Source organism: Antechinus flavipes, chromosome 4 (assembly GCF_016432865.1).
Source record: "Antechinus flavipes isolate AdamAnt ecotype Samford, QLD, Australia chromosome 4, AdamAnt_v2, whole genome shotgun sequence".
Lineage (NCBI taxonomy): Eukaryota > Metazoa > Chordata > Mammalia > Dasyuromorphia > Dasyuridae > Antechinus > Antechinus flavipes.
In genome coordinates this window covers 409,762,957-409,778,251 of record NC_067401.1, presented here as the reverse complement: position 1 = coordinate 409,778,251, position 15,295 = coordinate 409,762,957, and the positions used below count along the sequence as shown (strand labels likewise).

Genomic DNA, 15,295 nt, shown 5'->3' with positions numbered 1-15,295 from the left:
TCTTTTAAGTAGATAAAATCACATTACTGTGGAGCATATATGCTATTTTAAGACAAGAGCTGATAACACATTTTAAGTGAATTCCGACATAAGTATGTTTCTTGTGCTTGTGTACCAGTATGGGAAAATTATGAGATAAGTTTTTTGAAAATTTCTAACAGTGATTATGTCTACTAAGCATAATTTATTTTTAACAAAATCTACAATTATGGAGAGTTTTTTAAGTTTTTAGTTATTGGCAAGGGTTGTTGTAGTGATTATTGAAGTTTCTGAAATCCTTGTTTTTGGGAAAGGAATTATGTCCCAGACCTGAGAACTTGAAATGGAATCTTCCTAAGATCTTAGCACAGACATGGGACAGAGTCAGTCAGATCACATTGACAAACAAATATGTAGCCCTCCCCTTCAGGGTCCCCCATCTCCCAACCCAGTCAGGAGGAGCTCTCAGTGGATCAGCTGACCGAAGATGTCCCCTCTGAAGGGGCATGTGCCAGAAAGAACCCCTGGTGGGCTGGGGGAGTGCAGAAGAATGAGGAGCCCGTGCTGTCCAACGTCACCGGACCATCACCTCAGCACAGCTGCCTCCCTGCCGGACTTCCCTCCACAGCTCATTCCAAGCCTTGAGGGCTCTCCCCCCCTGCTCCCAGAGGGAGTTGAGGCTGTTGAGGTGAGCTCCTTTGGCACCTCACAAACCCCTGGGCTGCGTGCCCCACCCAGCCTGTGCCAGCCAGGGTAGGTTGGCCCCTCCCAGTCAGCAGCACCAGGCACTCTCCTCCGTTCCTCTCTTCTCCCTGCAGAGCCCTTCTCTGCCAGAGCGAGTGAGAAGGAGTCTCGGTGCTTCTTCTTGGGGGGGGTCTGTCTGCTGTGCTGAGCTGCTGGCTCCCTCCTCTCAGGACCACTGCTGCTATGGAATGGCCCCATGGTGCCATCTTAGATGCTCTTCTCCAAGGGCTCTCATCTCTTGATAGCCAGTTCTCTCTGTGTTCCCGTACCATCAGTGGTTTCAAGAGCAACCTGATTCCCAGACTCTGTGTCTAAGAGACCCCCAACTCCAGGTCTGCCACATCTATGATGTCAGTGAGACATCGAGTCTAGGGCTGTACACTTACCAAAGTCTTGTTGTTTCTACACCCATAATATCTCTCATACTCAATCCTTGCCCCACATATAGTCACTCCCTTAATTCATGGCCTCAGTTCTTGTCACACCTTGGATTGTTGCATTCTCCCCTGATTTTGTCTCTACCACAATCCATTTTGGACTCCATTGCCAAAGTGATTTTGTGTAAATAAAGATTTGACTTTTAACACTTCTAATCAGTAAATTAAGTGGTTTCCTATTACTTTTTAGATTAAAATATTAATAATCTAATTTTTAAAAACATTTGCAAGCTGCTCCCAATCTAGTTTCACCTTCACTGAGTACTACTGCCACACAATGAAATCTAGCCAGGATAGGAATTAGATAAAAAAATTGGATATCCCAGTGCAGAATTTAAAAACCCACCAACAGCAGAATAGAAAAAAATGGTCTTGATTGAATCTTTCCTAAGTAGAATCTCTTGAAAGGATGTGTGAAAAACAAAAATATTGAAGTAGAAAAGTATTTACTGGAGAAACTAGAGGCAACATTTATTAAAAGAACATGAATTCTCTACAGGCCAAAGTAGCTGATCTAAACAACAAGATATAAACAATAACTTAAGCATTTAAAGTCTAATTAAATAGGAGTCAAGCAGCTAGGAGAAAGAACTTTAAATACAAGGAAAGGCATTTTTAATAACTCAAGATTATTCTACAGTTATATGAAGTTTAAAAAGAAAAAGGAATAGTGTATTCTAAGGAACAAAGCTTGGGGCACAAGCTATAATCTAAATCTGAGCCTCATAATTTAAAAATGACTGAGGCATTTGTTATTCCCTGACTCTGTTTGAGGTTTCTTGGCAAAGACACAAGGGGTTTGCCATTTCCCTGTCTAGCTCATTTTACAGATAAGGAAACTGAGTCAAAAAGGGTTGACTTGCCCAGGGTCACCCAGCTAGATCTAGTCAGTGTCTGAGACAGATTTGAACTCAGGGAGAAGAGTCTTCTCTACTCCAGGCCCACACTCATCTATACATTGCACCATCCAGCGATCTGTTGGAGGCATTACGGCCTAAAGAGAGATGAGGTTTCCTCTTATAAATATCCCAACAACAAATAGAACAAAGGTAAAATTAATGTTTGCAAGTTATTTTTTTAATCAGTTTGCGAATAGAACAAAATGATTATCAGTACAAAAAGAGATTGAAGGACTATTAGATGTAAGGGGAAATTAAGGAATCTGAAGAAGGAAAGGAAGAGTTGAATGAATACCCTATGGAATAAATATTCTTATCCTTTGTAAGTGAATCAGTATTTTTTTTTTTTTTTTTGTCAGAGGGAATGATGGCTTGGTTAAGAGAGCAAATGGAGAGAGGGAAATAAGTAACAGGGTAGGTGGTCAGTGCATCTCTGCCAAGCCCATAATTGAACAGTGAAGGGATAATACTTATTTTAGTTTCTTAACAAGAGTAAGGAATTATGGAAGAATATGATAAAAACAATGGAGAGATGATATAGGATGAGAATGGTGAAGGCTTATTCCAAATGGAAAGATGAAAGAGTTCCACAAAAGAACATTCCTTTGGAAAAGAAGGTCTGTATCTATAGAAAGAAAAAAAAAGACCTTATAATGAATTTGTTTTGTACATATATTAGGATATTTCCTTCTCTGAGAAAAAATTATATCTCTCTGGAAATATCCCACTCAAAGAAAAAGGGATGTGTGAGAGAATCTTTAGGGGGAGGTAACATTTTGGATGACAGCTGGAGACATAGGACCAGGCCTTATGACTTTGACTATGGTGACCAGTCAGCACGTAGCATGTTTCTAATATTTCTAAGAATGAGGCACAGAAAAAAATAAGGAGAGTGGTTATAATTTACAAAGATAATAAACAGAAATGGCATTGAAGTTGTTCAAAATGTTAGTGTAGACTAGAATTGAGTATATAGAAGGAGTAAATAATGAATCAGAAAACATTTAAGATAGACCTGAAAGGAAGAGAAATAATGAGGGAATAGCAAAAGAAAACTTCCAGAGAAAGATTATAAGCAGGAACAGATAGGTGGCACAGTGGTTAGAGGATCAGCCCTAGGGTCAGGAAGACCTGAGTTCAAATATGGCCTCAGTCACTTAATACTTCCTAGCTATGTGACTCTGGGCGAGTCACTTACCCCCAATTGCCTCACCAAGAAAAAAAAAAGAAAAGAGAACATTATAAACAAAACAATGATATTTAAAATAAAAGTGGTCAACGGGAGTTAATGGGTTAAAAAAAGTCACAATTTAAATTCAGAGAAGTTGGGATAAACTATGTAAGTATGGGAGAGGGTGATGGGGAAAGACAGAGATCCATAGGAATTGACTTTTCAAGATAATTTAAGTAAAGCTAATACAGGGACAAAATTGTGAATATGAGATGGGTAAAATTAGTATAAAAGAAATAAATTGGAAAAAAAAAAACCCAGAAATCTGGCATTCTTAATAACTTAAATGTGAGTGAATAATTTTAAATTTAAATTCAAAAATCCTGGTAACATGGAATAAGTACAAACAAGTTACTATGTAGCTGGGGTTTATGAAAAAAAAAGAATCATGCTGAGAGACATTTCAGAAATGAAAATTCACAAAACTAAGAGAGATAAGTAAATTACATTATACTTAAACTATATAATGAAACAGTATATGCTGAAATATACTGTAAATATGTATATTTACATATACATGTATATACCAAATATATATACTACATAGCATAGCATCTAACTTCATAAAAGAATCATAGAAATTGAGAATTGAAAAGGGTGAAAGAAATCCCTATAATATACTTGAAATGTGACTATCCAGTCTCTGCTTCAAGACCTCCAGAGACAAGGAACTCATCACTTAAGGAGTCAATTCATTCCATTTTTTGCATAGCTCCAAGTTGTTATGAAGCCCTAAATTTGTCACTTTGCAGCTTCTACCCATTATGCCTTTTGTGTCTCTATGAGGGCAGAAGACTAAGTCTAATCCCCCTTCACATAATAGTCCTTCAAGTACTTAAAGACAGCTGTCATGTTTCATCTTCCATTTTCTCTTTTTTCTAAAATCAGGTTGCCCATTTCCTTCAATTAATAAAGATACTCAAAAAAGAACTAAATTGCAAAAATGCATCTAACAACCCAATAATTATGATAGAATTTGGTAAATCTAACAAAGAGGAATAAAAAAAGAAACTGTAGATTAGATAAGAAAGAATCAGAAACCACTGAATTGAATTACACAATGTTTGCTAGTTCAATAGATTGCTTAGACATGAAGTCAGAAAGAGTTTAAATTATACTTCAAATACTTCCAAGTTAAATGCTACCTCAGTTTTCTTAACTGTAAAATGAGGATAACAGCTCCTCATTCCCAGGGCTTTTGTAAGGATCAAATTATATTTTTAGAGTGCTTTGCAAACAATAAAGTACTGCATAAGTGGGGTTTATTGTTATAAACCCCAAAGCATAAATTACTTGGAAAAGAAATTTATATTTGACAAGAACTTTTAGGAAAAATTAATGGAATTCTTAAAGAAATTAGCATTAGAACAACCTCTCTCTTATTTATTCCTAGAGGACAAATCTTAAGGGATAGAGGTACTCACAAAAGAATAAGTAGATAATTTTGACTCTATTAATTTTTGAAAGATTTTTAATATGAACAAAATCAACAAAAGTAGAATATAAAGGGAAGATGTTGCTTGAGGGAAAAAAAATCTTTGCATAAGATATTTCTGGTGAGTGTGCTAACCAAAATTTATAGGGAACTAATATAGATATTTAAGACAAAGGGCCATTTCTCTCTGGATAACCAGATCAAAAAACCCTTAGAACAAAACAGATTTCAAAAGATTTATCAACCTGTTAATATGAAAATTTGGGCCAAATCATTGAAGTATAATAAAAATGCAGATTGAAACAACTTTTTCAGTTTTGGAAAGATGACTTGAGAAGGATAGGCAACATTGGAGGGACTGCTGAAGGATAGGCACAATAATACAATGTTCATGGAGCTATACTTTGATCTAAGCATTCTGGAGAGCAGCTTGGAATTATGCTAAAAATGTTACTAAAATGTTCCTGCCTTTTCATCTTTTTACAACCTATGAACGCATTCCAAGAAGGTGAAAACCAGAAAATTCCACATATACTAAGAAATAAATACAAAAATACCTTAACTTTTTTTGTGGTAGCAATGAACTGATTACAAAGTATTTGCAGCTCAATTGGGGAATGACTAAACAAATTGCTATGAAGGAAGAATGTTTTCCAGTTTTGGAAAGATGACATGAGGAGGATAGGCAACATTGGAGGGACTGCTAAATGACAAAACAAATTGCAACATAACACTATAAGAAATGATGAATATTTAAAGTTAGAGTGGTATTAGGAAGACATGAAATGCATTTAGAAGGAAATAGAACAAGATAAAAATAGACTCTGACTGTAAAAATCTTAATGGAAAAATAAATAAGAAACTGAAAAAAGTCTTAATTATACAGATCAAGTTTTATCTTTGATAAGAATCGACATACCTTATAAAGATAACTAGTTGCAGACCAGATATTTTTCTTTTAACCTTAGGATGTATACATTTTATAAATTAATTTCCTTTCTTTTCATTTAGGAACAAAGAATGTCCTACATGTCGGAAAAAGTTGGTTTCCAAAAGATCTCTAAGGCCAGATCCAAACTTTGATGCTCTCATCAGTAAAATTTATCCAAGTCGTGATGAATATGAAGCTCATCAAGAGAGAGTGTTAGCAAGGATCAGCAAACACAATAATCAACAAGCTCTTAGTCACAGTATTGAAGAGGGACTGAAAATACAGGCTATGAACAGGTATGTTGGGAAAAGGATAGTGAATGGTTGAAAAGTGATGAATTTCTCAAAAATGTTAAGTGAAAACATATGACAAGAAATAAAAGGTGTATGCGGTTTTTTTTAATGGTTTATTGTGAAGGTAACAGTAAAACTATGTAAACATACTGTATGGATATTTACATTTGAATAAATGATTTCAGTATAGGCTATTGAAAATAATGCATTATTCCCTCATTGATAGTTATGTTTTTTTTTTTTTTTACATTAGTTTCTATAGTCTTATTTTTGATTCCTCTTTTCTTTGCTTGAAGTTATTTCAAATACATATGTCTATCTAGATTTCTTTGAATTCCTCTTAGCTTCCAATTTTACTTGTACCATAATATTTGATGATATTCATATGCCTCAACTTACTTAGCTATTCTCCAGTTAATGAATGTTTTGTTTGTTTCCACTTCCCCCCAGTAACAGATGTTTGTCTTTCTTTAAAATAAAAAATACTTTCAGTAATGGAATTAGAGATAGTGTAACTTTCATTTTGAAATTTGAGTGTATAAGAGTCTAAGTTTAACAGTTATTTTTTCTCCACTGTACATTATGCTGTATCTACTCTATGTGTACACAGTTGTTTGCATTTGTTTCCACCATTAAAAGTGAGCTTGGGGACAGGCACCATAATATTTTTGCCTCTTTTGTATTATAATTCTTAGCATAGGACCTTGCATGTAGTATGTGTCTAATAAATGCCCCCTGGTTTATTTTAGTGCAGGTATTGTCACAATCTCATCATAATCCAGATTGCATGTAGATTTGCCAATGATTACAAATCAGAAGATATTCTCCATTATGACTTTTTGGCCTGTTATTTCAGGCTCATCTTTTAAAATCTTGCTTTTGTTGTCCATGGTATTAGGCCATCTTCTGCTTTCTCTTGTTAAGCATATATGTTTTTATCCAAGTTGATGGTGGAAATGTTGAAGAGATGGGACTCTGTATAGAGCCCTTTAATATATCATTAGAGATATTCCTTTAGGTTGGTAACGATTGATTAAACAATCCTCAAACCATGTTTCTCAGTTCAGTCTCTTTATATCTTTCCTGTTCAACTTATTATTACTGTTGGCCAGTCACTGAGGATATGAAGACAAAAAAGAAACTGTTCATGCTCTCAAGTAGTTTGCAATCTTTTGGGGAGTCAACGTACAAGTATGTAAGTATATGCAGACAAGTACAAAATAAGAAGGTCATCTAGGGGCAGAGGGTATTAGCTATTGGTGATCTCGCAGAAGGCAGTGACCTTACTTCTCCAAGGGTCTTTCAAGACAGAGAAGGGGAGTCTGTCCCAGGCATGTGGAGCACATCTGCAGGTTTTTTTCAAGACCCAGGGATGACTCAGATGACGTGGAGAATTGAGCCCATTAGTGTTGATAAGGTGTGCTCTTATTCCTTCCTCTTAATGACTTTTATTCTACTCTTTCTAATTTTTAATATCATTATCCTTGATAGAGAAGATGGATGTAGAAAGGGAGGCTGAGTAATTCTGGTTTTTCTCTGTCTTCTGTTAACATTATGCCAGCTTTTCCTCAGCAGTGGGCCTCTATACTTTCCTTGTTCTTGCTCTAAATATAGTTGTTTGGGAATGGGGACTGTGGATTTCATCCTGGCCTTAATGATTCTTGCTTTACAGGTTTTTGCCACTCCTGAGAAAGAGTTATTCTTCTCTTTTCTCCTTGCAAGTGTCCCCTCTGCTCTTTTTATAATTTTATATTTAATTTGTTTAGACAAGTATCCAACAAATTCAGGATGTTACTTAGTCTAACACCTAGATGAAGAACTATCAGTAAGACAGGTTATAGTTTAATTTGGATCATTTTATAGTAGTACCTTCCATTTTTATAATAGTTTGCATTTTATTCAGGGCATAAAAATACAAATTTTAGAGCTAGCTGGGGTATTATATAGGTCATCTAGTCATATCCTTTCATTTTACAGATGAGAGGACTGAGACATAGATGAATGACTTTTCTGACACTGGTAAAGCAAAGAGAAAGCTCAGTGGACAGTATAACTGTGCCAGCCTGATTTATTTGTAACTGAACTAAAACAGTGGTTAAGTAAAGTAAAGCTTCTGTTTATTCGACCTATTATAATTTCAACTTTTAGGTAAGTTGGAAGGGAAAAGTTGGGTGAATCTAAGTAAAAGCATCTATTACAAAACTCCTGTACTTTGCTGGGTAGGAGAGGAATAGATCTGTCTTACTCCTTTCTTGGGCACAGACCATTATTTATCTTAATTTCATACAAAATACTTTGGTTGTCCGTTTTCCCCTGACAGTCCTCAGTCCTGTGCAAGATTATAATCAAAATAGTAGGAGTCAAATAGCAGATTATTACTTAGGGGGCACTTTAAAAGTGAAAACTGGGAGAAAAAATAAGACTCATTACTGACAGTGAGGCATGAAGTCAGAAAATGGGTTCATGGAGGGAGAAGACACAAGAAATGTTAAGATGGAATAACAGAAATCCAGGCTCATTCGGGGAAAGGGCATGCTAATCCCAGGGGATATAAATAGTTCCTGAGGGTATCATGAGGTACATGCTCTTTGAGAAGCTAGTATATTCATCGACTTTTTTTTCATCAAGATAAGGTTAAAAATTGTGTTCATTATACTTTGTTTAATTACTGAGGCAGGTTAAAATGAAATGCCTCTGTTTAAGAGGGAACATATAGATGGCATAATGTGTTAATGTTGAATTTAGTATCAGAAAGACCTGAGTCCAGCTTTTGGTTCAGACAGTGATTTGCAAGCCATTTAATTTCTGTCTTGGGGTTTTCCTTTTTGGTTTTGTTGTAAAATGGCTTATGTCACTGAGTAGCTGTAACCTTCAAATGAGCTTTTTTAAAATTAGAGCTTTTAAAAATTTTTCTATGTTGTATTTTTATTTATTTTGTTAAACATTTCCCAAATACATTTTAATCTGATTCTAGAAAGACTGGGGAATTTTGCCGGCTATGGGCTTGACACTGACATATACACATACATATACACATACATACATACATACACGCACGCGCGCACACACACACGTAGATTCAGATTTAAAACCATAGAAGTCCTCATAAAGCCCATAAAACAGTGCCTGGAACATAAGTATGATTTGAATGCTTATTCTTTTTCTATTAATTCAATGACAAACATGCAGAGGGACGACTATAATTCAGTATTTGGAACATTTTTCAAGCCTTAAAATCATATATAAATATTTGTTGTTCAGTCACTTTTCTTCAGTCATTCCTGACTCTTCCTGAACTTATTTGGAGTTTTGTTGGCAGAGATCCTAGAGGGGTCTGCCATTTCCTTTTCTAGCTAATTTTACAGATGAAGAAACTGAGGCAAATGGAATTCGGAAAGTTGCCTTCCTGACTCCAGGCCCAGCACTCTGTGTACTATGGCACCCCTGGCTGCCCCATATAAATATTAACCCTTACTTGAAAAATTTGTCCATGTCACTGAAGACTTGGGATTTCTGGAAATGTCCTTATAGGAACAGGCAGTTACAGCGCAGTATCTGTGTGTGAACTTTTTACATATATTTTTAAATCTCAGGCTCTCTCTAGGATGTCTTTTGTCCTGTCTTGCTTATAGGCAGCCAGGTGATGCTCTGTGCTTGGAATCAGGGAGCTCCAGATTCAAATCCAGCTTCAAATATTTCCTAGTTTTGTGACCTAGTCAAGTCACTTAATCTAGTGCACCTTCAATTTCCTCATTGGTCAAATGGTTAAATAATATCACTCACCTTTTTTTCAGGATCAAATGAGATTTATAAAGTGCTTTGTGAACCTTCTGGCCCTATTATCATCATCACATGATGTTTTTAAAACTAATTTTAATATCCTATGTTAAATTAAAAATAGATAAGAGAAAATATGTTGGTTATTTTTTGAAATTTAAGTGTACTTTTTAAATTAAAATAAATGATTTGGATTCTTTTAGTCTGTCTTTTAAAATGCATTATACACACACAGGAAAATTTAGTAGTGTTGCTGGAGATTTTCTTAGTAATTGTTATTTCTGTCATTGCTAATCTTAGTTGCTATTAGATGTATTTTTTAATTCTTCCATTTTTTTCTAAAGTATTTTCTACAAGCACATGATAGGGGAAATGTTTTAGTTATACCTTTACTAAAGATAAAACTTTACTAAAGTCACCAGTCAAGATTTGTCCCTGTTAAAAACTCCTTTTTTGTTTTGCTTTTAACAAGGCTAATTAGTAATATTACATAACTTTGCTCAGGCTACAGCGAGGCAAGAAACAACAGATTGAAAATGGCAGCGGAGCAGAGGATAACGGGGACAGTTCACACTGCAGCAATGCGTCCACTCACAGCAATCAGGAAGCTGGGCCTAGTAACAAAAGGACCAAAACGTCAGACGATTCTGGATTAGAACTGGATAACAACAACGCCACGGTGGCCATCGACCCTGTCCTGGACGGCACTAGCGAAATTGAGTTGGTTTTCAGGCCTCATCCCACACTGATGGAGAAGGATGATAGTGCCCAGACAAGGTGAGCAGGTGGGGGAGGATTACCCAATGAGGCCTTGACGTGCTGGGCCCCACAGGTACGAAGGTATGAAGAGTTGGACGTGACTGAAAAAAATGGCTTTACTGTTCAGCCTTTTTGATGCTTCTCCCATCTGATGTTTCATCTTCTGTCTGTTTCTAGCAGCACAGCCTGGACCACCCTCTCTTAATCACCTCCAACCTTCAAAATCCCTAGTTTTCTTCTAAGCTTAATACAAGGACCACCTTTTTTTTTTTTTAAGGTAGAAATACTGTTTATTTTTTTTTTTTAATTTTTATTTAATAATTACTTTATATTGACACTCGTTTCTGTTCCGATTTTTTTTTTCCTTCCCTCCCTCCACCCCCTCTCCTAGATGGCAAGCAGTCCTTTATATGTTGGATATGTTGCAGTATATCCTAGATACAATATATGTTTGCAGAACCGAACAGTTCTCTTGTTGCATAGGGAGAATTGGATTCAGAAGGTATAAATAACCCGGGAAGAAAAACAAAAATGCAGATAGTTCACATTCGTTTCCCAGTGTTCTTTCTTTGGGTGTAGCTGCTTTTGTCCGTCATTTATCAATTGAAACTCAGGTCTCTTTGTCAAAGAAATCCCCTTCCATCAAAATATGTCCTCATACAATATCGTTGTCGAAGTGTATAATGATCTCCTAGTTCTGCTCATATGAAGGAGATTCCTATAGTCCTTATTTATAATAAAACCTTATTGTTGAAAGAGGAGATGCAAAGGCATCTCTAGATAACTGTAATACAAATTAGACTTAAAGTAGAATGTATAAGAAGAGTATAAATGACTGAAACTAAAGGAAGGAGAAAGCATTCCCAAGTATGGGGACTTGGAAAACTTTGTGTAGGTGATATCATTGAAATTGAGTTATGAAGGACAGGTAGAATATCAGTATGGTGGATGGGGTAGAACAAGGCAGGAGATATAGAAAATGCTGAGATATATCTTAGAAATTTGTTTTATACCTCGTATTATAGCAATGCTCTAGTGATCTGAAGATTTTGAAGATTACTTTTGTTTTCAGCACTTAGCTTTTTAAAAATTCCTCTTCTTTCAGATATATAAAGACTTCAGGCAATGCCACGGTTGATCACTTGTCCAAGTACCTAGCTGTGAGATTAGCTTTAGAAGAGCTCCGGAGCAAGGGAGAATCAAACCAGATGAACCTGGATACAGCCAGTGAGAAGCAGTACACGATTTACATTGCTACAGCTAATGGACAGTTCACTGTGAGTACCTGAAACTGCTTAATATGTAATATTAAGGCACAGTTTTGGCAACATAAGAATTAGAATGTTCTTCCCCCTCCCTCCCCACCATCCTGTAAAAGGTATTATTACCTTCTTTGTTTAGAAACCTTTTCTTATTCCATAAATACCTAAGATTTTTGGAGGGAATTATTTGTTATGAAATAGAACTTGAATTCATTTCAGGTCTTAATGCCTTTATTAAAGCTGCAACATATTTTATATGCTTTTTGAATACGTGATCACTTTCTTTATACTAAATGCTTAATAGCATTTCAATTTTCTATGGGCTTTTTGAGGAATAAAGAATAAGAATAGGAGAAACTACAGTTACAGATCATACTTTTTTTTTTAAACTGAAAGACTTGAATAGTATTCCTTAGAGAATCTTTGGGATTCTGTACTTGAGGCTTTTTCATCAATTGTAGTATAATAGAAGTTTCATGGAACTTATTTTCTAGAGTGACAGTCTTTGCCTTTAGAAGTTTTTAATAATCTTATTTAAATGGCTGTTGGAGCTGAGACTTGGAACTCTGCTTCTACAATCATACTGACCCAAAGGGGGATAGAAGGAAGTTAGTGAATGATGTATACAAAATACATTTTGATTCATGAAGGAACTAGTTTATTTAGAAGCTTCAGTGTCATATTTAGCCATAGCAGATACATGCTTTAAAGCCTTTGAAAAAATGAATTTACTTAAGAAATAAAGGCAAAAATATGGAGTAGTGAAAGCAATTAATAATTTTTAGTGTTAGAGTTTATTTGCCTAGAGAATTTACATAAATATAATAGCTTCCCTTATTGAAAGGAAATTGTACATACCAGGCAATTGGGAAAAGGAAATTTCTCTTTAGGAAAACTGATTTTTATGGCCCTCTTTTATTTCTTGAAATATGCCATGTCAGTGGCAAGGCTGCTTTTAGCCACAGTTGTGTTTAGACATAAGAACTAATAATTGTGTTTTTTAGTATCACTGTTCCATGTCTTCTGGCAGTTTTCTAATTCTTAATTTCTATAATATTCCTTACCTCAGTTATACATATTTTCTCTTTATTCTTAGGTACTAAATGGTTCTTTTTCCTTGGAACTGGTCAGTGAGAAGTACTGGAAAGTGAACAAACCCATGGAACTTTACTACGCACCAACAAAGGAGCACAAATAAGCTTTGGAAAGATGGCTTTGAAAATAAACTTTTTTTTATAGCTCTGATTTCTTTAATATTAAAGATGCACCATCATTGTTTTCATGGACATAATCTTGGATTTGCGTTCAGTTTCCTTGCTGAGCCAGACTTGTTTACACTATTAGAATTCATGTTTTGTTTGTTTTTTATTTAAACTTTTCTTTTTCAAAGGGACTGAATGAAGCTATCCAGTGCGTTCTTTTGAAATTATTATCTAACTTTTGTGTCTTTTCACTGATGAAGCAATGGATCCATTTGAGGCTCTCGACTGGCAAAGGAAGGTTTAGTGGGCCTTCATACTTAATGGCAACCTTTACTTAAGTTTTTTTCCTCTCAAAAGTTTCTTAAAAGTAAAGAATGTTAAAGTTGGTTTATGGTGTATTTTTGCTAGCTAAGGGTAAGGGTATAATTGTGGATTAGGCATGATTAGGCTTTTTTTTTTTTTTTTTGAGGAGCATAAATATTTAGTATATAATCTCTTTCCTTAAGACATAATTTATTTAATACAGTCCTAAGGGAAATAGGTTTTCTATTTCATCTGAAGATTAGGACTTAATAAGTATGCTGAAATTTTTGTTTCATGGGTTTCTCTTCATTATTTAAAACCTTGTTGCTAGCATTTTTTTTTTTAAATTGATGTTCCTTATTTTACAGTCAAGCAGTGTCATTTTATTCACTTTTCTTCCTGTTCCAGCCTTAGAATTCTTGCTCTAGTTAGTGAATTACACAACTCAACATTATAAAAAGACACTGGTATAATATTTGCAAATCTTACGAGGCGTGGGAGTTAAAGTAGCCCTAAATAGGTAGTTCTCATATATAAAACTTAAGGGATCACTTTTTTGATCATAACTGAAACATCTTTTGTAGTCCCTTGTGACAGTCATTTTTTTATAGTATTTGATAACCCTCTTGTAATACCAGAGATTCTGGGATATACTTACTTGCACTTTAACCTTGATTAAAAAATAAATACTGTACTATTTCAATAAGATACCCTTCTTTTTTTGTGGCTTTTAAGTTTTGAGAACCACATGACACTGACAGAAGGAAAACAAGGATATACTTTTTTGTATGAAAAAATTATATTATTTTGTTTTCTAACTTTACCCCAGTGGTTGTGTTTTGGGTTTGGGTTTTTGGGTTTTTGTTTTTTTTTGTTTTTTTTTTTTTTGGTTGCTAGAGAATAATTTTTAACTCCTGTTGAGCCACAGAAAAGTATGTTAAACCCACCCAAAACTTGAGCCCTGCTCTGCTAGAGTGCAGGATGCTTTGCTAAAGGAATAGTAGCACCACCTAAAATGAAGCTGCACTTTGCTTAATTTGGTGCTACTATAACATGAGGTACAGTGTTAGGTGTTTGGGGTGACAAGGCTTTGTACTAGTGGTCAAAAATAAGAAGGTTCGCATGTTATTTCTCATTCCTGTCACACATCCAGCTATGTTTCTGAGTTTTTAGTGTTACAGTATTTACAGAATGTTAACGTTGACAAACCAAACTCTGTAATGTTTTGAGAGGAAGAAAGGAATCCTCTATTTCCCTTGTAATTAAAGCCTAATACTTGTAAATATTGAGCCGTCTGTTTTGACGGTGGGGTCGGTTTTAAGTGCTTCAGCCCTACATGAAAACTCAAGAGTTTTATTAAATATTTTTTTTTTTACCCTTTTTCTTTTCTAATATTTAAAACCTATTTTTACAGTTTTTTGGGTTTTGTTTTTTTTGGGTTTTTTTGTAATGTGCCATGAAATTGAGAGCCGCCAAAATTAAGAGAAATTTTGTATTCAGTACTTTTTTTGGTGTAATGTTCAGTTATATATTAATGCATGTCCACTGACTATAACCTGGGTTTTGTGATATAAATACTTGGGTTTTGTTGGAAAAATACTAGATTAGTGGTTGCATCAAATAACTAAATTCCCATTGTGTGATTTTTAATAGAACTTTAGTCTTGAAGCAAAAGACATATTTGTGAACTTAAGCTGTGTTTATGTTTAGAGAATGTATGTGTGTTCATATGTCAGTGTGGGAGAATGTAATCTCTTTACATCATTAGTGAATTTATTGACTGTTGTCCTTTACAAAATATAATGTAAGCATTTGATAAATCATTGAGTGTACTGTCTTTATTTAAAAAAAAAAAAAACTCAAAACTTTTATGATTTCAAAGCCTATGTGTGTGTCTCCTGGACCAGTTTTCTGAATCCTTCTATCTAAGGAAAATAGAAATGGCTTATTATAAAAATGAGAAATTGAGCACTGCAAAGTATATCTAAAATGATTCAGCTTATTGTGACATTTACATACATATCCACAATAAAATAAATGATT

At 34.9% G+C, this 15,295-nt stretch overlaps 1 protein-coding gene across 1 annotated transcript in view; it reads left to right on the top strand.

Annotated features, from left to right (window-relative positions):
• Positions 1–15,075, top strand: part of RNF2 (ring finger protein 2) — a 30,339-nt gene extending 15,264 nt beyond the window's left edge. The window contains exons 4-7 of the mRNA XM_051998783.1: positions 5,737–5,952; positions 10,231–10,503; positions 11,591–11,762; positions 12,844–15,075. Of these exons, the coding sequence (XP_051854743.1) occupies positions 5,737–5,952; positions 10,231–10,503; positions 11,591–11,762; positions 12,844–12,945 (763 nt within the window). The 3' untranslated portion in view covers positions 12,946–15,075. The remainder of the gene's footprint in view (positions 1–5,736; positions 5,953–10,230; positions 10,504–11,590; positions 11,763–12,843) is intronic.
• Positions 15,076–15,295: the final 220 nt, after the last annotated feature.